The 23,097-nt window shown below is 63.9% G+C and overlaps 1 protein-coding gene across 1 annotated transcript in view; it reads left to right on the top strand.

Moving 5' to 3' along the window:
* Positions 1–13,462, top strand: part of XXYLT1 (xyloside xylosyltransferase 1) — a 27,260-nt gene extending 13,798 nt beyond the window's left edge. Inside the window, exons 4-5 of the mRNA XM_019503069.1 lie at positions 1,607–1,739; positions 12,179–13,462. Of these exons, the coding sequence (XP_019358614.1) occupies positions 1,607–1,739; positions 12,179–12,575 (530 nt within the window). The 3' untranslated portion in view covers positions 12,576–13,462. The remainder of the gene's footprint in view (positions 1–1,606; positions 1,740–12,178) is intronic.
* The last annotated feature ends 9,635 nt before the right edge of the window (positions 13,463–23,097 follow it).

Below are 23,097 nucleotides of genomic sequence, written 5' to 3'. Positions count from 1 at the left end.
CCCTGGCAGCATCTCCCACGCTCAAGCAGCGCTGACTGTAGGATGCATGCTCTGCCCTGCCCCCCCGCCCCCCCAGCAGCACGAGCTCCCCATGAGTGGCAGCCGCAGTGATGCTCTCCTTCCTTCGGTGCACTTGGGCAGGGGGACAGGGGAGTCCGGCGTGGGGTTTGTCTCCCCTGCCAGTTCTGCCAGGCAGGTTGGGTTGGGCAGGCGTCACCAGGACTGTCACCCTTTTCCCCCCGTGCCCAGAGCCTCTCCCTAGCTCAGCCCCCGACGCTGCTGCGTGCACCCTGCTATCGGGGGAACGGGCCCAGAGAGGCTCCATGGCTTGTGTGGCTGAGCAGGGGAGAGGTCGGCTGCCCGCCTTCCCCACGTGGTGGGGGGAGCCAAGATGTTTGGGGATCGTGAGGTTGTGGTAGCCATCCCCTGGGTGTAGGTTTCTGGAGGCTGGCGCGCCCAGCCCGGCGGGCAAAAGGTGGGTGCTGCTGTGGGGTCTGGTGCCAGCTGTTGCTGCAGAGCTGCTTCGTGCCCGTGGGGTTCAGAAAGGGCCCCGTGCCCAGCCGGGGGTCTCCTGCCTGCGTGGGGCCACGGCTGCTGAATACTGACTCGAGCTGACGCCACAGAGCGCAGGCCAAGCCTGCTGTGGTCCCTGTGTCTGCAGAGCAGCTTGTGCCTTGTGCCTCTGCTGCCTCTGAGGCATGGCCCAGGGCTGGAGCTGGTGGAGCCTGCTCCTTTGTGGCAGCGGCAGCCCAGGCGCTTTCAGCTCGTTGCCCCTGACTCTGGAGCCATGAAATGACTGCCGTCTTTGCCAAGTTGCACCCCAGGCGCTTCCCTGGCGGCTCTGGTGGAAACCCCCAGCTGTCTCTGCTCTGCGCTGCTCTGACAGTCCTGCCTGTCTGAGTGCATTGGTCTCCAAGGTGCTGCCCAGCCCTGACCGCAGACCCGTGCGGCTGCATCCTCTCCCCCTTTCCCTCTTCCCTCGCAGTGCACTGTGACCAGCATAGCTCCTCTCTGACCTGCTCGGCGCCTTGCTCAGGATGCTGAGGGGCAGAGGTCGCCAGCCACAGCACTTCCTGGCCTGTGGGCCCCGGGCTCCCTTCTGCCCTCCTCATGCCTGCACGATGGCCCTGGCTGAGCTCCTCTACAGAGCATGCCTCGCAGTGGAGTTGGGGATAGGCCTGTGCTGCCGATACCCATGCTGGGGTCTGGCTGATACCTGCCCTGATGGTCCCCAGCGTGCACACGGGCATGCTGCCTGCAGCCTGTCCATCACAGCATTTGCTGCCTGTGCTAGGCCCTGCACAACTGTGACATGGTGCCTGGGGACACAAGCAGGAACTGCTCTGTGCTGTAGCCAGTAGCACCGTGCTGACCCACATTATGGCTGGGCCAGATCTTGCACAGGATCAGGCCCGCAGACCTCAGTGTGCCTGTGCACAGCTGCTGGTTGTTATCCTGCACTGCGGGAGGGGAGCTCAGGCTCCAGCATCATGTCTGATGGGACCCGAGGGAGCAGGCGCAAGCCCGTGTGTCTGCAGTGACTGCCACTGCCACCGTCATGTGGGTCTGCCTTTTGCCTCTCTGACTGCCCCTCTCTGCCTTCCAGAAATCCACCGCATGATCCAGGTGGACTTGGACCTGAAGTACAAGGCCAACATCCGGGACCTGTTTGAGGAGTTTGACAAGTTCCCGCCGGGAGCCGTCATCGGGATAGCCCGGGAGATGCAGCCGGTGTACAGGTGGGCAGCTGGCGTGGCGAGGGGAGTGGCTGGCTCCTGCTTGCTGCCCACATGGGGACTGACTTGGTAACTCAGGGTGGGGATAGCTGCTCTCCTGACAGCAGCTCGGCCTTGTGTGTGCTCAGATCCTTGTGTTGGTGTGAGTGGAGCTGTGCCATGTCGTGTTGTTCTCTGACGCGTTGCTCTGGCGGCGCTCAAGGAGCCCGGGACGGTTTCAGCGGCTTTAGAGGGAGATAGAAGTGGTGCATCAGTGATGCATTTGACACGCGGCGGCTCCCAGCAGTCAGCTGTCCCTGGGCTGTGTCCTGTTGCTGTTTGAGCATGAGGGCGAGCAGGGCTGAGACGTCCTCAGCCCTACATCAAGAACCAGCGTGGAGATGGGCTCCAAGCGTCCGGCCCTTGTGGCAGCAAATGCAGGATGAACCTGTGCCGCGGGGGTGTCGGCATACACCCGCTCTCGCACAACCACAGGCTTGCCAGGCCTCTGGGAGTTGGGGGCATGGTCTGCTGTGGAATTTGGGACCCTTTGGCCCTGCTCGCTGTGGCCATTGACAGTGAGCCTGTCTTGCTGTGACTGCCCCTGGACTCCTCCCCCGGGACCCATTGCTGCCGTCCTCACGGTGCCCCAGGTGGGACCTGGCATACCAGGAGCCTGTGGCCTGCATCCAGCCCACGGCCCCAGTGAGTTTGCCCCTGCTGCCCAGGACCCCTGGGTGCGGATGATCTTGGGGGGGCGCCCCAAGTCCCCACGTGCTGCTGCCCTTGAGCCTCACCCTCCTCTGCCCTTTGGTGTCCAGCTGCTTCTGCCAGCACCCGGGTGTGTGCTCAGGCCTCCCCTCCTCGTCCCCTGGGGCCAGGCAGAGCAGGTGCATGTTTGGCCTCTTGTTAATGAGGCCTCCCTGCCTCACCAGGCCCCACTTGCTCCCTCCTCCTACTGCAGCTCTGCTCTTTGTTTGTGAAGCTGCAGCTCTCCGATCATGTCCAGCCAGGAGGCAGGCATTGGGGCGGGCACGCTGGGCCGGGCTGCCCGGGTGTAGATGCTGACGGGAAACAGGATAGCGAGAGTGGAGCAGAGCGGAAGCACCCCCAAGCCTGCTCTCACATCCTGCAGCGCGAGGGGAAAAACCTCTGCACAGCAAAACAGGATGGCACCGCGGCGTTCCCATTCGCTTGACTCATGCTGAAACAATGCCCGGCCGGTGTTTATCTTGGAGAGCAGAGGCCCCTGTGCACGAGTCTCCTGCTCTGGACAGTGGGGCTGGGCTGAGTGGCTGCCTGCAGCAGCCCAGGGGCAGGGAGCAGTGCGCATGGTCCGTGCCCTGCCAGGGCCCTTGCATGCACTGGGGCAGGAGGTGCGCCGGAGTCGTGCATTCGCGCTCGTGTCCAAGTGCTGTCACCATTGCCTGTGCAGGCTCCGTTTAGGCACTGGGCTGAACAATACAAACCGCGTTACCTGTCACAGCCCCGGACCAGCCCCGCATGAGGGAAGGGGCGTGGGGAGCCCGTGGGGTCCTTCATGCAGGCGGGAGGTGCTTTGCAGGCCCGCGTGTGCTGTGCTGCCTCTTTTCTCTGCGGCCCTGCTCTGCGTTGCTCCGGCTGCAGTGGGTGGACTGTTCCTTCCTTGCATGGTTTCCGTTAGCTTGTTTTCTTCCATAGCAGCAGTGTTAAACACATGGCCGTGGACCGGATCCAGCCCGTGGAGCCCTGCCAGCTGGTCCTCAGTACTGCTCCAGGTCTGGGCAGACCCTTATGGGGCACGGCACGTGGCAGACCAGCCCAAGGGCAGGGCCTAGGACACATGCTGCACGGTGCCCACTCGGGGACTGTTTTGCATGGGCTGGCGCATGTGACACAGATCCCAGACTGGCCAGAGCGGGTGCTGCCCTGTATGCAGTGTCTGCCCAGTCGGGTGGCACGCGCAGTTGCCTTCTCCCACTCTTCTTTGTGCAACAGATGTCATGGGGGGTTTTAAGCCTCCCCCCAAGATGCTGGGTGCTGGCTGCAGCCCTGGCTAGGGATGGGGATGGGCTGTGCCAATGCTCCTGCTGGGACTTAAACCCAGAGGTTCCTGGCTAGAGGGTCTTGCCCCCCTGCTCAGGCTCAGACTGATGCCAGATTTGGGGTCAGGAAGGAATTTCCCCCCTGGTCAGGTAAGTATGGACTAGTGGGGTTTTGCCTTTCTCTGCAGCAGGGGCATGGCCTCTGCCTTGAGTGTATATTAACACCCTTTACAGCAGTAGGACGTTGGCAGCCACGGTCCCCCTGCTTTCCCTGGTGCGACGTCTGTCATCTCAGGGTTGACAAGTGTTTTACTAAGTTTACATGATGGATTGCGCAGCACAGTTTGGGCAGGGCTGATTCTGCCTCAAGCAGGGGCAGGACTAGATGCGACTTCCGCAGGTCCCTGCCAGCCAGTATCTCCATGCCTCTCTGACAACATCCTTGTCACAGAGCCAAGGCGCTGGGCTTCCTGCCCCCTTGGAACAGACACAGGTGGCATGGGGCCCCATGGCAAGGTAAGGGACAAGGCAGGTCGTGGGAAAAGCCTGACCCTGCATGGTGCTGGGCACCCTCCGTGGCCCTGACCTTCTTCCTTCCTGGAGCAGGGTGGGAGTTGGAGGCACTTACTGCCTTCGTGGGACTGCACCTGGGCTGCCCAGCCCATGGCCTGATGCTGCAGCCCCAGACCCTTGGTCCCATCATGCAGGTGTGTTGCGAGCACTTGCATGGTTTGCGGGGGGCCCTTGCGGACCAGCCGGTGAGCTGGCTGCATAGATACACGTGCAGCACTGGGTGGGGGCCGGGCAGTCCCTGCCTGAGCACAGGGGACTCTGGCAGCCAGAGCCGACTCGGTGCCCTGAGCTGGCACCAGCAGGGGGAGCGTCCGTGCAGCGAACCTCTCTGCAGAGCCGTACTGGTGGCTCGGTGCAGCAGCGCCTGTCCGTAGCATTTCTGCAGGGCAGGCGTCCTGCGTCTGTCCTGCGTGCTGGGCTGCAGGGCAGGATGGGGTCCCGTGAGCACTTACCTGCTGCACCAGTTGTCAGCCAGCCCTGAACCACCGTGCAGGGCTGTGTTGCTCATGGAGATGGTGGGGACTGGACCCCACCTCAGGGCACCCTTGCAGCCCAGGCCCGTGCTCCCTTTCTGGGGTTGGACGTGGACCCTGCCTCCGTGCTGCCGGGGTGAGACTCCGTCTCTGTGCAGCCCACCTGGGTGCCACGGGGCGCCCCGGCTCCTGCCATGTTGGGCCCTTCTGTTGTGTGGGCAGGACACATGGGCACATGGAGGCCCCCGCTCCCTCGCCTCCTCTCACTCCACAGCTTCACCCCTTCCCGCTCAATCTGGCGCCTTGCACCACCTCCCCCTCCTGCTGTGTCCGCGTCCCGGGGGCCCTGCCTCAGTGCTTCGCCCTGCCAGACTGCTGGCTTTTCCACCTGGTGCCTGGGGGCACAGCCAGCTCCTCTGCAGCCACGGGGGGTGTCTGCCAGGGGTCCTGCAGCATCCTCTGGCCCGGCTTCCCGGCCACGACCCTCCTCCCTGAGCCCTGCTCACATCCCAGCAGCAGGAGAGGTCCTCTGGAAGCATTCACCACATCAGGATGAGCCATAGGGGATTTGGCATGCCCTGAGAGCAGCCTGCTGAGAGCCACTGTCGTTGGCACCCGGGGTCACAGCTTCCATAGTTTCTAGGGTCGGAAGGGACCTGAGCAGATCATCAGGTCCCTTCTGTCGGGGAGCAGACCAGAGCTCTTGCATCCTCTGCTCCTGCACAGGGTGCATTATTTGGAGAATGGGCCTTGCCCACGTCCCAGAGGCCCTGCCACAGCCGACGGCCTGTGTGTGTGCATTGCTCGTCGCTCGTGAGCGAGAGCTCTTTGCAGACCTGATGCCTGCAGTCTCTCTGGACCCCCTCAGGGCCCTCTGCCCACGGCTGGTGCAGAGTTGGAGAGGGGGATGCCGGGAGAGCGTGGCACAGCCACGGGCAGCCCTTGGCATGTGGAGCTGTGTGGGGAGGGGTCAGGGTCAGTCCTGTCTGACAAGTAGGGATGCAAGCTGTGTTGTCTGTGTGGCCAGCACACGGCCCAGCTGCCGGGGGGGCGGGTGAACTCTTCCCCACCTCCACATCCGGCTTCATGGCCTGGGCTGCGTTGGGCAGCTGCCTCCTCTCACTGTCCCTTCCCAGCAGACGAGCAAGGGAAGGCGCAGGCTTGGTGCTGCAGCTGGTGTCCATCTCCCTCTGTCTGCACTGAGCTTGTTGCAGCTGGGCTGTGCCGGGCTGGCCAAGGCCCCTCGGGGCAGGGCTGTGGAGGAGCGGGGACTGAGAGGCTCCTGGACCGTGTCCACGTGCGATGGTAACCAGTGCCACCTAGACCCGGGTCTTGAGCAGCCTTCGATGCACTGGCCAGTGGCTCCCATCGTGGCTGGTTCCTGGCAGCCGAGCTGTAGCTGCTCAGAGTCAGCGCGTCGCACGCACGGCAGGGAGAGTCTCGCCTGGGTGCGGAGCGGAGGGTGCGTGGCTGTGGCCAGGAGGGCCCTGGGGCAGCTGCACTGTCTCTCTGCCTCTGACAAGACATTGCTGCGAGCTGCTGCTGAGGTCGGGGAGCTGCTCGTTTCCTGCGTTTCAGCTGGGCTGGTGCTGTTGTTTTCCAGGCGGACAGGACTGGGGGCTCAAAGGCTGCACACGTGAGGCCAGTGGGCCAGAAGAAGGTGCAGAGGGCTGAGCAGTGCCATACGGGCCTGGTGGACCCCGTGCCGGCAGTGCTGATGCATTTGGTGCTAGCTCATCGTCATCAGCTTTCCCTGCTCCTGGCCGGCTTGCTGCTGGGGACGGGCCTCCTCAAGCCACGGGGAGCAGGAGCTGAGCGCCACGTGGTCTTCCCGCGCTGGGGACAGGAATCCGCCTTGCAGGAGCACCGCAGCAGGCACAGAGCGCTGCTGTTCTGTGCAGCGGGGACCTGGTTCTAGGAACTCGGCAGTAATTGCTGCCTGGAAGCCTTTGGTACAGAACAGCTTGTGCCTTGACAAATTGGCCGTAGTGCTGGTTCACGGTAGCAGGGGCCGTGCTGTCAGATAATCGTCCTGTCACCGGCTGAGAAAAGCAGCCTCAAACGCGGCTGTTCTGCCGTCTGTCTGCATGAACCCCCGTGGGCATTATAGCATCCACATGCCTGTGTCCGCATGTACCTCCTGGGGGGTGTTGCAGTATCCACATGCATGGAGTGTGTGTACCCCGTGGGCATTATAGCATCCACATGCATGAGTCTGCGTGTACCCCCTGGGTATGTAGCAACATCCACATTCCTGTATCTGCGTGTACCCCTGGGGGCATTAGGAGCCACATGCATGTGTCTGCACACAGACGTAACTTGTATGTAGGGACTGGCATGCAAGCAGACAGGGCTTGGCTGGGAAAAGGTGAAAGGAAGGAGCAGAGCAGAGCTGCCAGGAACAGTTTGTCTCCGGGGGCCGCCGGAGATGCACGCAGCCAGCATCAAGGAGCCCAGAAACGCCGGACAGGTGTGACAGATCAACAGGTCGTGTTGGGGGGGCCAGGGCCCAAGTGCTGCTGGCTGCGGGCAGGAGCACGTCTCTGTGGCCGCCTGCAGCTTTCTCCGGCAGCTCCCTGGCCGGGAGCTGTACACTGCACTGCTGTTCCATCGCTCGCAGTCCCATCCGTCTCCAAAACTATTTGTCCTGTGCTTCCCGTATGTAATAACTCTCCAAGGGTCACTCCAGGCTGCAGGGATAAGCACCACGGAGTCCAAAGCAGAGCAGCCTGTGCAGGGCATGGAGGGCAGATGTGGTTTGGCCTTTCCCGTGTGCGCAGGCCCTGGGGGTCCAAAGCGCCCCACTGGAGCCAGTGTCCCTCTCTGCTGTGGAGCAAACCTAGGTGACCCGACGAGGTCACGCAGCCAGGCAGCCCACAGCCCAGGCATCCAGGCTGCTCGCACTGCAGCTGTGGCTCCTGGCACGGGCTGGATTAGAGACGTAACACTCCCCCCACTTTGCTGCAAGCTGCAGCTCATGTTGACGTGGCTGGTGCAGAGAGCCCCCAGTCCTTGTCCTGCCACGATACAGGCTCAGTGTCCTGCACTGCTCTGCCCAGTGCTTCTGGGCACGGAGGGGTGGCTGGGGAAGGCTCAGGGCAGGATGCAGAAGTTTGTAAGTGTGATGCACGCATGCGCGCTTACACATACACACACACCGCTCTATTTTTGGAGCTGTAACAAGGAGATATTTTTAAAGCCCTTAATTACAGCTCTGCCTTGGAAGCTGATGTGCTGGCCTGTGCCGGCCTGCCAGGCGGTAATGGGGGGTTATTGCCGAGGTGAGCAGCTCTGCCATGCTGTTGCGGCTGGCCGTGGAGGAGCTGGGAGGCCAGCGCCAGCGTGTGCTAGTGGGGAGGGCACCCGGGAAGCTTCACCGATTGACTGGCTGGAAGTGCAGCTCTCCAGGGGCTTCCTAGCACGCTGGGCTGTCTGTACACAGGTACTTGGAGCAAAGCCCCTCGGCCAGGGGCAGCTGCATCCCTGGACAGGCGCTGTTAACAACACGCAAGGCAGACATGGCCGGGGTCTGCTTGGGTGCTGCACCTGGGAGCTGCTGGGAGCCGTGCTCCTCTGGAAGAGGGCCGGCAGTGCACTGGTCGCAGCAGGTGCTTTGTAGAGCTGTGGAGGGCCGTCTCCCTCCATGCCCCCCCCCAGCAGCGTCCTGCTGCTTCCATCCTCCAGGCAATGGGGAGCTCCAGGATGGCTTTCTGCCACGGAGAAATGCCCTAGAGCTGTGCTGCAGCGAGCAGGGCCCTGCATTGGCAGGGCTCTGCGTATGTGGGCAGGGAGGCTGGCAGGAGGAGGGGAGGAACGTCGCTCAGCTCTCACTGGCCTGGCACCCGAGGCGATGAGCTGGTTCAGTTCGGGTGGGCCTCAGCACCGAGTGCATGCTCAGCACGGGGTCCTCCAGGGGCACGTCCAGCGCTGCTCAGCTCCCTGCGCCTTCTCGCCTCACTGGCCTCGTGTACGCTGCCTCCCGCGCTGCCCCATGCTGCTGCAACCTCAAGCCCCTGACGTCCCCCGTGATGCAGCCCAGACCCCTGCAGCCCTGAGGGCGGGAGCGGCGAGGAGGGCACCCCACTGCCTGCAGACCCAGGGCTCAGGCTGCAGTCTTGCTGCTGCTCATCCACTGGGGCCAGGGGTGCAGCCGGTAAAGTGCCATGGGGTGTGTGCACGATGCTGCTGCTTTCCTGGTGCCCCAAAGATCGGCATCTCCGCACCCTGCAGGTCAGGCCCAAGGGACCTGTCTGCCCCCTGCTTGGGCCCTGTGGCACTGCTGCCCGTGCTGGCGCTGGCACTCTGTAGCGAGCACCCACACTGCAGCACCCAGCCAGGCTGCAGGGGCATGGCCTGCCCTGGGATCCAGGCAGAGGAGTGGGTGCCAAGCAGGCCAGTGCCTGTGCCCACGCTCCTGTGCATCCTGGCAGCAGTTTCTTTTGTTGCTTTCTGTGCCCAGCACCCACATCTGGAGCAGCGAGCCTGGCCTTTTGGCTGCACCTTTCACTGCATTGTGTTTGCCCTGTGACTTGGGGGTAGGGAGGCATTTGGCACAGCCTGTCCCACTGCTCTGCAGCCTGTCCAGGAGCCCTGGATGCTTCCAGTCGTGTTTTGCTCATCGCAAAGCACCTGCAGCTTCGCTGTACACTCGGGCAGTGCGCAGATCATACCCTGGGCGCTGCAGTTGGCCTTGGCATGGTGGGGGAGCGTTGCCCGCTGTCCCCGGCCTGGGCGGTTCTGGCAGTGCTGTCGGTCGTGCGCACCTGGAGTCACCAAAAGTCTGTCTGAGATGCCCAGGGAAAGGGTCCTCGTTTCCACCATGGTTAGCACATGCAGCTAGTGCTGCAGGAATGGAGGAGTCAGGGGTCTCTTGGGCTGTGTTCATGCTGGTCTTGGGAGTATTCGTGCTGAACCAGATCAGTGACTGGCTCTTCTCCATGGGATCCTGGTGCTGGATGGGGCCTGCTCCCTGGGCACTGGGATCCCTGAGACGGGTCCAGACCTGTCCCCCGGGCTCTACAGGACTCGGGGTGCTGTAGTGGGAATCCATGCAGCGCCAGGGCAAGGTCAGGGGGCAGGACTGCCAGGGCTGGGCTGGGCGGTGCTGGTCCTGGGCAGGGAGCTCTTTACCTGGTTCAGTCGGGCTGTGGGCACCGGAGGTGGGAGCATGAGGGCCTCATGCATGGCTCATGAAATGGTAGTCTGGCACAGGTCACCAGCCCAGCTTTCTCCACTGGGGTCAGCACTGGCCTCCCCCGGCTCTGCCCTGCCCTGCCCATGTCCTCGCGTCGCTCTCTGCTGCCCGGTCTCCACTTGCAGTCTGAGCCGATGATCGTTCGTTGCTCCTGCGCAAGCAGAAGAGCAGTCGAGTGGTGTTGAGCCGTGGAACCGGGCTGGAGCCCAGGCTGTGCTTACACGGAGGTTGACCCTAGAGCCAGCGCTGGTGCCCAGCCAAATCCTGAGTGGGACAAACCCTGGGGCACAGGGGCAGCCAGAGTCCGAGCCCAGCCATGGCACCACAGGCCTGTCTCGCTCCTTGGTACCGTGTGGTAGCCGCCAGCGTGGCCGTGGCTGCTTCACGGCTGGTGTTTGCTTGTGTTTTCTCGCTTGCAGCCTGGCTGCTGGAGAAGGGCCCGATCCTCTTCTCTCCTCCCTGCTTTGCACTGACCACAGGGCTGGGGGACCTGCTATGTCTGCCCCTCCCCCATCTGCATTTGCCTTGCCTGCTTCCCGTGGGGCGGGGGCAGGGGCAGATGCCCCCAGCGGACAGGGCAATCTTACCCGCCTCGTTGCACAGCTCGTCAGCACTGCGGGGGGTGCAGGGCCTGTTCCCAGACCACAAGCCAGCCCCACCACAACCATCCCTCTGATTTCATTGGCACGATGCCTGGTGCTCACCTCCGTGCGTGCTGTGACTGGGGGGTGCCTCAGTGCCCCGGGGCACCCATGAACTGGCCACCTCGTGCTGCATCTGAGTACGGCTGCTGCGGTGTCTCTGCTCCGTCGCACAGGGCCAGCCTGGCCACCTGTCAGCTGACCAGGGTATCCCAAAAGCCCTGCAGTGAGGGCCACCCCCCCGAGCGAGCCAGCACCTCTGGCTGCTGGCACTGGCTCTGGAGCACGTGGCTGTGATGTCCTTGCCGTGCCAGGGAGGACACAGGTGTGATGCCACTGATGCAGTTTGCAGCTAAGGACCTGGGATGAGGGTGGGTAAAAAAAGGTGGTGGGAGCTCAGGGTTCAGCCCTGGTGTCCTGGGCAGTGGTGGCGCTTCCTGAGGCCCCAGGCGGTCCCATGGGACAGGGAGCCTGTGCTCTGCGGGTGCCCACGCCTCGGCCCAGAGGTGTGTGCAGAGCAGCGGGGAAAGAAGGGTGTGCGCTAGGGTGAGCGGGGTCCCCTTCCTGCAGTGCCAAGCGAGCAGGAGCCTCCCACCCTGCTGGCACCAGTTTCATGCAGGCGCAGGCCCTGGGGCTGCAGTGGAGCCAGTGCGCTGGCACTGGGTGGCTGAGAGCACAGACCAGCCCGGCTTTGGGGCTGCTCTGTTCTGCAGGGCATGGGGCGGTGGTGGGGAAGGTGCGTCTTGCTCTTGCTGGTCACCGGTTTCATGCACCGTGGTGGTGGTGGGGACGCTCTACCAGAGCCCCTCTCGGTCTAGGGCCATTCAGCGTTTCTTGTTAACAGTGCAGAAAGACAAATCCCCAGGCATGGCTGGGAAAACCTGCAGGCAGTGCAGAAGGGCTGGGGTAGCAGAGCCTGCCAGGCCAGCCCGACCTACAGACCAGCCTGGATCTGCGGGGACGTGGGTGCACGTGAGCTGCCTGTGTGCTAGCAAAGCCAGTGCAAGGTCATGCGATGGGACTTGCTCATGGGGCTGGCCTATGGCCAGAAGAGGGGCCACTGTGCACCCCTGCAAGGCCTACTGACGCCAAGCTGGGGCTGGAGTGGGAGACCCGATCCCGGGGGCAGCGAGCAGAGTGGGGAGGCCTCTGTGCAGTGTTCGTGAGGGGGACGGGGCCCCGTGACAGCAGAAAGGTGCTGGGACACCAAAGCGGGGTCAGACAAGCCCGGGAGCTACGGGCTGGACCGGCTGCCTCTTAAGGGAGATGCTTCCTCCGCTCTGCCGCCTTCCCTTGTCCCGGAGAGCTCTGCTTTGGCCCTGCTGGGTGCTGGAAAGAGGGGGCCCTGGCTGGTGGTGCAGGAGGTCTCGTCTCCTCAGCACTATGACTTCAGGGGTCCTGCACTGCTGCCGTGCCCGGGGCTCCTGCTGGACGTGGGAAGAGTGAGGGTGGCCTTTCGCAGGGGCCAACAGGCGGGAGCAGGGAGCGGCTCTCCCTGGCTGGGGTGCCCTCAGCGCCCCACGACCAGTGACGGCCCCGCTGTGCTCTTCTCCCCCAGGCACACGTTCTGGCAGTACCGCCGGGAGAACCCGCAGACCAAGGTGGGCGACCCCCCACCAGATGGGCTGCCGGGCTTCAACAGTGGCGTGCTGCTGCTCGACCTGGAGGCCATGCGCCATTCCCCGCTCTACAACCGGCTGCTGGAGCCGGCTGCGCTGCAGGAGCTCACGGAGAAGTACCACTTCAAGGGGCACCTGGGGGACCAGGACTTCTTCACCCTGGTGGGCATGGAGCATCCCGAGCTCTTCCACGTGCTGGACTGCACCTGGAACCGGCAGCTCTGCACCTGGTGGAAGGACCACGGCTACAGCGACGTCTTCCACCGCTACTACGCCTGCGAGGGCCCGGTGAAAATCTACCATGGGAACTGCAACACGCCCATCCCCGACGACTAGCGGCCGCCGACGCCTCCCATGGGGCTGGAGCGCACAGCGAGGGGTAGGTGGGGGCACCAGCACCATGCCCCCCGGCCACCGCGGGTACCTGGGCCACGGGACCACTCTGTAACCGTTCCGTAGCCTGTAGCTTCACCCTGCAGGGAGGCAGAGTAGCCTAGTGGTTAGTGCAGGACCCCAGGCATCAGAACAGCTCTGACCCTGGCTTACCTCATGACCCTGGGCACATTGCGGGGGCCCTTCGCAGCCTGGTTTCACTGTCTGAAATGGGGATCATCACAGTTACCCTCCTCCCCGTGCAGTAGTCCTGAGGTCAGTTTATGTAATGAAAGCCTAGAGCCGCGTGCATGCTGGGCCGACGTGCCTGACAGCCCTGAGCCTGGGAACCGGGGCATGGTGCCCTGTGCTGCACACCCGGTGTCGGTGTCCTCGGCAGGCCGGCCCTGCGTGGGGAGGGGGTTGTCTGCACACCGAGCCGTGCTGATGACGTGGCAGCACTGCTGGGTTATTGGGACCACAGTTGAGATGCAGGGAGTGCGGAAACCTGCCTCCTGTTCCCAGCCACAAAGCTTTACTACACGGCTCCTCTCAGAGCCACTCAGTGCACCTGGACCAGGACCAGGAGCTTCCTTTGTCTAGCTTCCCCCTCCCTCTTGTATGGCCGTGCAGCTGCACGTTGCCCTGCCCTTGTCAGCATCCTGTGGCCTGAAGCTTCGGGGAAATGGATTTTGTATGAATATTTTCTTTTCTTTCACTCTGGTTAGGATGTAGCCAGCACAGAGCTGTTGGGTAGGTACGGCACCATGTCCTACATGCCTCAGCCATGTGCGATTGCAGGAGTGTCCCCTGTCAGGCATGTAATAAAGTGTATTCACATCCATTATTATTCTTACATGTGCGAGAGTGATAATTAGTGGCCGAGGCAACATGGGCCACTAGGCCTTGGGGAACTATGCACCTAGGATCAGATGTGGCCAGACCCCTCCTGGGTTAGCGCTCTGCCTCCCTCAGACGTGCAGCCCAACCAAGGGGAGCCCAACCACTCTGGGCCTGCCGGGCTCCCCCTCCTCTGAGTTGCTGAGCCCGGTCCCCCCAGTGTCCTTCCTGCCTGTGGCCAGTGCTGCAGAGGCAGCAGCTGGGAGGTGTGACCATGTCGCTGGGAGGGTACGCGTGTGCCAGTGCGCCCGACGCTGTGGCCCTGAGCATTGTGACGGCCGCACTAAGTGCTGCAGGGACACCTGGGTCACGTGGCTGTAACAGACATGGCAGCGACCCCCACGCAGGGCTTCAGGGAGCATGGAGACAGACACGCAGGCTTTCTCCCTGGGGCTGCCCATGCCTTTAGGTCCCGCCACCCCCATCACCGTGGTGGTGTCATGGTGCGGTACCCCATGCAGCCCCCGAGCTGCCACAGCTCCTAGCACGTGTCTGAGCCCACATACTGCATGCACTGGGCTCGCGCCTGCTTCACCACGGCCTCGGCTCCTGCTCCCTGGGTGCTCGGCCTTTCTCACACCTGTGTCTTCCTGCGGCCGACCTGCCAGCTGAGTGCCCTTTGTGCAGCCCCTTTGCATGGATGCGTCTGAGGGAGTGGGGGTCTGGGGCACCTCGCACTCCGCTTCCCACATTGCGGGGTGGAGGGAGAGGAAATCTGCTGCAGTTCTTAAGAGCAAGGCTTGGCTCATGGCAGAGCCCAGACGGGAGCGCGCCGAGCCATGTGAGGCAGGCAGGGCTGCGCTGAGACATGGTGGCTCGTGAGCCCTGAGCCACCCACAGTGCCTGTCACACATGCACTGCCAGAGGATGCGCTGGGATTTCCCCGGCCGGCCTGGAGCACGGCTGTGTCATCCTTCCCTGCCACACGCACGGCAGCTTGTGCGATAGCCCCATGCAGGCATGTTGCTGGGCACACCTGCGACATGAGCATGCCAGCACAGTCACCCCTGCCCCCTTGATACGCACACAGCTCCCCGGCTCTGGCGGGGCTGCTGCGCTGGGTGTGACCTGTGTCACACCGCAAAGGCTTCCCCAGGGAGCCCTGGGGCCAACCAGGCCGGGCCTGTGTGCTCAGCTGTTCATGCCTGTCACGCGTGGGTGCACGTTAGAGCAGCCTGACAGCTGCCTTGCCGGCCCGGGACGACGGGGCATAGAGCAAGGGAGACCGTCCAGCAGCTGCTGGCCCCATGCCTCTGGGGCAGCTGCCCACCCCAGGCACAAGCACACAGGTGCTGAGGTTGCACCAGCGCTGGGGCGGGGTGGGGCTGCTCCGGGGCATCTGGGGAGGAGCCCAGGAAACGGCACCCAGCTGGGACTGGCTGGCTGTGGCAATACCCAGAGCACGTCCTCTGTGTGCAGGCTGCAGCCTGGTGCCCCGGGGAGGGGTGGGACCGGGGCAGGGAGTTTGCTGCGGCCCTGGTGCTCAGCAGCCGTGCCCGGGAGCGCGCCCCAGTGCCCAGCTGCGTTCCAGCAGTGCAGTGCGGTCTCCCCCCTCCTGCGCTGCCCATTAGGGGAGCATCCGCCTCGCTCCCTGTCCCAAACCGGGGCACCCTGCAGCACTCGGCAGCAGCTGCGTTTCCACCTGCAAAACAGCGCTGCTCAGGCTGGGCTTCCTGCCGCGAGCGGGAGGGCAGCACGCAGGGAAGAGCCCCAGGGCCTCGGGGCGGTGGGGACCAGCGGCTGCCAGGTGCCCGTGTGTGCGCTGTGTCCACATAAGCCCCTGCCCTGTGCCAGGTCCTGCCTCGCCCCTCCACTGGTCCTAGACGAGGCACGGCCCAGACAGGGGCAGCCAGTGTGGACAGCACCGCGGTGGGCGTTGAAGCAGGGCGGAGGCGATCTGAGAGGCTTACAGAGGGTCCCAGGCTGGGGGGCCCAGCACCTGCAGGACAGCCTGGGCCATAGCAGTGGGCAGCCAGTGGAGGGGCAGCTCCCACGTGTCACAGCTATGAAACGCATGGAGCGCACAGATGTGAAACGGGGAAACCGGGAGCAAAGAAACCCGCTGTGCCTGTCGTGTAACGGGGCACGTGCTGCAACAAGCGTGGCGCCACGTGCCCACGCCCTGGAGCTGCAGCCGGGCGAGAGGAGTGACACAAGGTGGACGTGGCCCCTTGGAGCGCGTCCCACGCAGACGGCCACGGCGATGCAGCTGGGGGAGCAGTCCCTGCTATGGGGCTGGCACGGCTGCGCAGTTCTCCCAGCCGGGCTGCTTGTGCCTGTGGCCCAGCGCGCGTGGGTCCCTGCTGCAGACGCGTCTGCGGGCCGGGCGTTCCCACCTCCCTGCCCCCGGAAGCAGCATGAGGCTGAACTCAGTTCCTTGTTCCTGGTTCCTTTTTCAAAGCTAATCCTTGCCCAAGGAAAGGGTGTTAAAAACAAACCTCACAGACTAAAGAGTCAGGATGTCAGCTAAAATGTGTATTTGCTAATTAAAATGTAAGACAATATCATGTATCACGCACAGAGCCCTGAAAAACAACCTGAGCGTAGGCTAGGATTACAGGCGGAAATCTTTTTTGGGCCACCCCAAACCTTGTGTCTCTGCCACCGGGGAACACTGCTGAATAAGTGTGAGTGGGCACTGCCTGGCTTGAGGCTCAGGTTTGGCATGCCCGTCTCCCCGCTGGTGCCCCCGCCCGGGGCTGGCGAGGTGCGGCGTGGGGGGACCCGACAAGGACTTTGTCTGGAAACCCCAGCCCAACCTCAGCCCCCTTTTGGTGCTGATTACATAGCACACAAGCCTGGGGGCTCTCCGCTGGCCGGCACCCCTTCTGATCAGGCACCGTCCTGCTCAGCTTTATTCAAGAGATCTCCCAGGTAGGGAGATGTGTAACTTGGGGGTCACCCAATGGGGGGTTTCACCCCATAACCCAGCCCAAAATAAGATCCTCATGTGGGCACTGTGCAGGTATTGAGGGGTGGGTGGCAGCTGGCACTTGGCAACCGAGCATCGGGTCAAGAAGGGACCTGCCAAGAGTCCCCGGGTGGTGGCGAGGAGTGTTTTGGGTGCTCCAAGAAGGATTTTGCCCCATAATCCCAGCCCGGAGCTATCTCCTTGTTCACAGGGATGTAGGTAGCACGTAAGTCTGGGGGCTGTCGGCTGGCAGCTGCACGCGGACACCGAGCTCTGGCCAGGCAGCGCCTGCCCCCCCAACACGGGCAGCGCAATGGGACGGCTGGCAGCCGGCACTCGGGAGAGAACCGAACTCTCCTAAACGAATACTCTGCGTGGGTTTTGCACCAGACCAAGGCTATTAACTTGCCTGACAGGAAGCAGGATGGACAAGGTGGGAGTGATCACCCACCCACCTATGGTCAGTGAAGATCTGGGGAGGGGGTACCCAGGGAGGCCGCATGTCTACAAGTCGGCAGGGCCAGATGCAGCTGGCTCCTGGCCCCTGCCGACTCCTTGTCCTCAGCAAATCCGTCTCACCAGCCCCGACCAGCCTCCCAGCTGCATGGAGGAGACTCCCACCGCCCCGCAGGGCTCCCCGGGCTCGCAAAGACACCGGCGCTGCGGTGCCCACGGCCTGGCAGCCGCGCTGAACTTGCTCAGCACCAGACAGGCTGCAGGGCAGGGAGGCCAGGCTACAACCCAAGCTGAGCACCCCGGTGACACCTGACCGCCCAAACCGGATGCCCGGGAGGTGGCCGTCTCCCGGCTGCTCCGGCTCCCGTGTCCCGGGGCGGGAGCTCTGTCGTGTGCTGCATCGTCCAGGGTTCCCAGTGGCTGGATGCTGCCCGGCTCTGGGTCTCTGTCCTGTGGTGTGGGTGCAAGGCGGGCCCAGCCCCTGTTGCAGAGATGCCCGGGGCCGTCTAGGCAGGGCAGTGCTGCAGTCGACGCTTCCACGCTGCTCCAGTTCCCAGCAGAGCTGCAGGCAAAATCCACCTGGCAAAGCAGCGTGGCGCCTGCCACCCCCACCGGCCCCCGCACCTGGCGCCTGCTCCACAGCACGGCCTGGCACCAAGCGCCTGCCTGCGCCCTCCCCTCCCGCCCTGCCTCGCAACATATCAAAGGTGCTGGTCAGACCCAGCAACTCCTGCTTCATGCACACTGAAGCACCTGGCTGCCCTGTGCATCCCAAGGGAGACCAATGGCCCCGCGTGCCATGCTGGATCGGTGCCGTGTCTGCTGCCTGTCTCCGGCTCCCTGCCCCCTGCTCCCTGGTGCTCGGGGTCTCTGCCCCAGGCCCCTCAGGCCCTGCCCTGTGCCCCAGCCTCACTGCAGGGTCTCCCCTCAGCTCCCCGTGAGCTTGGCCCTGCTCATCCCGCATGAACGGGCGCAGCCGCTCGAGTGCCCTGAAGACCAGGTGGATCCTGGGTGGGCTGGGTCTTCCCTCCGGGGCTGGCCCTGGGACCTGGGTGTCACGGCTGGATGCAGAGGGGCTCTGGTCCGGGAGCGCTGCAACGCTGGTCCTGGGGCTTTAGTGCCAGCCCAGCTGCGGGGCAGCAAAGTCACCGTCTAATGCCAGGGAGAGCGAGGAGCATTTCGGATCCTGGCAAGCGGGGAGAGGGAGGGAGCCTGAGCAAAGGGTAGGGGGGCGGTTGACAAGGGGCCGGGGCTGCAGGGCAGGGAGCGAGACCAGCAGGAATCGTGTCGCCTCCAGCTGCCGTCTCCCGTCCCTGGCCACCCCCTCCACGTGCGCCAGGGAAGGCATGAGGCACGTGGCGCGTGGGACCGCGGGCTCAGGGAGCGTGCTGCTGCCTGCTCCTGGGGTCACCTGCGTGCACAGGCACGTGTGGCAGGAGGACTGAGACCCAGCCAGATGGCTGTGTGCACCCCTGCGAGCCGTGTGAGCCCGGCTGCAGCTCCCCTGGGGCTGCTGTGTTCAAAGAGTGGCATGAAAGAGCTGGGGGGGGGGCCCGCAGCGTGCATCCCGTGAGCAGGGGTGCACGCGGGGTGCCGCAGAGCCACGTCTGGTGGGCAGCGAGGTCCCGTGGGGCCGGGTCTGCGCAAGGGTCGTTGTGCTGCAGGTGAGAGCAGGAATGGCCGGTGCTTCTTGGCTGGCCCCAGCTCTGGAGCTGGTCCTTGCCCGGATTAGGCCCCAGCGAGGAGGCGAAGGCCCTGGGGCCTCGGACCTGCCGCCGGGCCGAGCGGGGCTGGCTGGGTGCGCTTGCTGCGCTGGTCTGCGGAGGAGCTTGCGCTGGGCTGAGTTGACAGGGCCGCCACGATGCCCAGAGCTGTACGGGGCGCGAGGCCAAGTGAGACCTGGCCAGGACGAGCCGTGGGGCCTGCGCCGGTCCTGCAGCCTCCCAGCGCCCGTGGGGACTGCTCCCTCCTCTGCCCTGCCCCTGCAAGGCAGGACACCGGCAAGAGGCGGCTGTGGTCCAGCCCAGCAAACTTCAGGTCTTACGTTGCCCCCAGCTTGCCCCGGTGCAGCGGGCTCCGGCCGGCACCCGCATGCGATGCAAAGCCCTGCAGCGGCGCCGCGCAAGCACGGGGGTCGACCCTGCGCTGCGGAGCCAGCCGCTTCCCAGGGGCCCTGCCCCGCAGCAGCAAGGCACAGACCCACACGCACTTGCCTTTCAATTAGGTTTTAGTTAGGTTTGGAGCGGGTTCAGCTCTCCGGCTTCAGGAGCCTGAGCAGCGTACCCACAGGCCTGCTCCTGCGGCGGTTCCCTCCTGCAACGTCAGCACCGAGCCAGGGAACGCCGCCGTGGTCTCAAACACGACGCGGGGTCGGACCAGCCCCTCAGGCCTGGGACACCTGCCCCGCGGGGAGGCAAAGCGGCAAAACCTGTGCCGCCGTCAGAGGCGACAGACGACCCGGTGCACGCGCCCTGCACGCACGAGCCACCTCCAGCAGAAGCCGGACCCGGCAGCAGTTTGTGCAAGTGTGCAGCCGTGCCCGGTGGGAAGGGGCTGCCGCACACTCCCGCCCTGGCACGCTCCCCCCGCGCGGTTGGATGAACCGAATCCAAATGTGCCGTCTGCCTGCTCTGCCCAGGTCTGATTTTCTGCTGCCTGCCCCGCAGCTCAGCGGCGTGAGCTCTGCCCCGTTTGCTGCGCGCTTTTCCCTGCGTGCAGGGCCTGGCTCTCGCGCGCTGCTGTCTCTGCTGCGTTCGCGTGATCTTGCTGGCCAGCTGCGGGTCCCGGTGGCTCGTGCCGGGCTCTGCGCACCAAGCACGTTCCCGGCAGCATCTTCATCCATTGCCCCACGGAGAGGTGCGCTTGCAGGCAGCCTTGTCCCGCAGACCCGGCTGGGACCCCGCTGGGATCCGTGGCTCTGTCCAGACTCTGGGAGAAAAGCACTTGCAAGGAGCAGCAGGTGGGTCCCCGCCTCTCTGCAGCATGCCCCAAAGCAGAGGTTGCAGAGGAAAGGGCCTTTGCTTCTGCCTCCTGCGCTGCAGCGTGCAGGGCAGCCTGACCAGGCTTTTTCTGGAGCTTCCTGAGGACAGAAATCCCGTCGACCTGGGACCTGCTGTGCAGCGAAGGCCTGGAGGGTCTGGGCCGAGGGCCCTGAGGCCCCGTGACTCTGCCAGGAAAGCAGGACGGGCGCGTGGCTCTCTCAGGTCTCTGGGGCAGGGAGCAAGCGAACTAACCGACCAGCCCTGGAAGAGCCCGGCCTGGTTTGGTTTTGCTACGGCACCGAGCAAGGCTCTCGCGGTAGGTTTAGGGGGCAGGGGCTGCGCGAGGAGCTGAGACCAGGTCAGGGCCGGCTCCGCGCCTAGGCTGTGGGAGCGCCGGGGTCCCAGGACGAGCCCTGCCAGGGCGCGGTGCTCGGAAGTGGGGCTGGCAGGGAGCCGCAGAGGTCCAGCCCCGCCTGAGGCAGGATCAGCCCCGTGCAAACCAGCCCAGACAGCTAACGTTTCTAAACTCTGCGTGAAAGCGCGGCCAACCCTGACACAACCGGACCTAACACCCAAAGCTGCCGCAGGCAGGGCAGGGTGTAGCTATGGCTGACGGGGGCGCGGTGGAGGCAGTCGAGACACTCAGGAAGGTGAGATTTTGTTTTATGAATCTGACTAAGAGAAGTACATTTAAGTACGATGACTGCGGGACCAACGGAACAGCATCCTGACTCTTTTTGCCTAATTCATTGCGTTTTTAAACTTAACAGATTGTCTAGCAAATTAGTGCACAGTCCAATAAATGTATACTTGCTTTTGCTCTGGTCTTAAACTGCATAGCATCACCCTAGGCCACTTGCTTATTAGTAAAGCTTCCAGTTGCTTTTTAACTTGATAAAACGGTGTGCTGTGCTGGGTGTGCTGATGCACTGCACCATCTGCACCCGCTCCTCAAAACCCCGGGCCTGCCTATGCCCACGCGTGTGCAGCTCCATGCCGCGTGCCCCGGGGCGGGCGGGCACATGTGCTGCCCCGCCGGCCGCAGCCCCGGGGGCCTGTTTGCCGCGGCGGGGAGAGTGCCTGGGGAAGGTCTCTGCGCCCAGACCAGCCGTGCAACCAGGAACACGGCGGGGAGGACGCTGTTAGCGGTCACCCTCAAGGGCAGCTCATCCCTGCGGGCCGGGCTCCTCTGTCCCCTCCAAAATGCAGCTGCAGAAACGCCCTTGCTCTCAGCACGGCTTCTTTTGTCAAATGGGCTCACAAACCTTCTGTCATGTTTGCAGCTGCTGCCATGGGGGTCCTGCAGCTTGCCCCTCGTGCAGACGTCCCCTTCTCCTGGGCACCGCGTGGCGGGAGCCAGGACGAGTGGGCCTGTGTGGGGGAGAGCGCAGTGTGCGTCCCTCCCCTGCGGCAGCCCTGGGCACCCGCGCGGGGGCTGCGCCGTGTGCACGGGCCCTGCTGACAGCCCTCAGCCCATCTCATTCCCGTTCTCTGCGGCGGGGGCACCTCTGGGCTGTGCTTGCACGTGACGGCCTCTGGGAACTAATTGTTGTTGCTGTTGTTGTTCCTAAATAATTAACAGCAGCAGCAGCAGGTGGAAATGCAGCTCGTGAGTTTGTCCGGCTTCAGCATCCAGCTCTCTGCTTCTCTCTGCAAGCCCAAGCAGCCGCGGGGCTTTCTCCCTGCAAAGGGGATCGTGCCCAGCGATGAGCCGGCCGCTCAGGTTCTTGCTGCCAGGCCTCTCCCCCGGCTCCTGGCAGCCCCTAATTCAACAACCTTTATGGACTGGATGCTTCGGTCTCACCAGTGCCATTTATGGAGGTCAGATCACCACCCTGCCCCGCTCCTCACCTGTCCAGCGATGCATCGGCCCTCAGGGTCCCAGCATCGCGCTGGGCGCTTACAGCGAGTGGTTTGTCCACGGCCACCCCGATCCCCTGTGGGGTGGCTGCGGCCCCGGCACAGGTCCCCACGCTGTTAGCGTGTCACTTCGCACATGGTAGCAGCAACGCACAGCTTGTGTGAACAGCCCTGCGTGCCCTGCCCCGGCCTCCACCTACCAGTCTGCACGGCACCCAGTTTTCATCCGCGGTGACTTCTGGATTTACGGAAATGCTGAATAGCGCCAGGCCGAGGCGTGAGCCCCAGGGGCCTGCTGGGACGTGCGTCGTGTTGTACCCACACCCCGGCTGTTATACAACGCGCTTCCAGTCTGAGCAAGATGGGAATCTGGTTTCCCAACAAGACCTGTTTCCCAGCCATGTCTGTGCGGCTTGGCCATTATTTTGCTGCTGGACGGCAGGTGAACCGGCCACACGTCTCCGCGCCCCCTGCATCCGAGCACGGTCTCCCAGCCCTCCAGGCATCTCTGGGCGTCCAAGACGCAGCGAGAATTAACCTCACAGGACGGGCCGGGGTCTCCTCGCCTGGCCAGCTCTTTGTGCGCTGCTGGGCTGCCCCGTACGAGTGCTTTCCTCCACCGGGCGCTGCTTGCCCTCCTGCGTGGCGGGCAGCCTGAAGAGGCCTCCAGGACCGGACGTGAGCATGAGCCGGGCAAGCAGCACTGGAGGAGGGGAGGCTGAAGGGGATACAGACCTTGCTCAAAACCACTGTCAGAGGCAGGAGGCAATCAGCCTTTCCCTGCTCCTGGCCCCCGGGCAGCAGCCGGTGCACCGAGCAGGCCCCATGGGTCTCTCAATGGGGAGGTACATTTTGCTTTCCGTACAGAGTCATGTTCACACCCCGTGCAGTCGACATCTCCTGGGGGAGAAGGGAGAGCAGGAAGGTGATACTGCCGGCAGCTTGCGCCAGTCGGGAGGCAGCGTGAACTACCTGCCGTGGCCACCGGTCTCGTTGGTCAGGCGCTGGGGGCTCCCAAGGTGCAGTAGGACACGGGCACTTTGCACATTAAATGTTAAAGGTGGTGTCAGCTTGCGCGGCTGGTGCATGCTGCTGCCTTGCTCTCGCTCCCAGCCGTGCTGCCACGCACCTCTCCTTCCCAACGCACGCAACGGCCTGCAAGGCAGGGCGGCACCGCGCCAGCTGCCCCTGGTTTTACGCGCTGCTTGACACCCGGGCTAGTTCTCTTTTTCAAGCCAGTTTGCCATGTGTGCACACGTGTGTGCGGGTGTGATCGTGCAGGTGTTGTACCATGTAACTCCCCTCCCGCAGCCTGCAGACGCAGGGTTGTAGGGTATGAATGTTGGGCTTGTGCACAGGCATGCACCCCCCCCCCCCC

The sequence above is a fragment of the Gavialis gangeticus genome, unplaced genomic scaffold (assembly GCF_001723915.1).
Source record: "Gavialis gangeticus isolate Ggan-Ray unplaced genomic scaffold, GavGan_comp1, whole genome shotgun sequence".
NCBI lineage: Eukaryota > Metazoa > Chordata > Crocodylia > Gavialidae > Gavialis > Gavialis gangeticus.
Note: the sequence above shows the minus strand (reverse complement) of the source record. Positions and strands in the feature narration are given on the sequence as shown.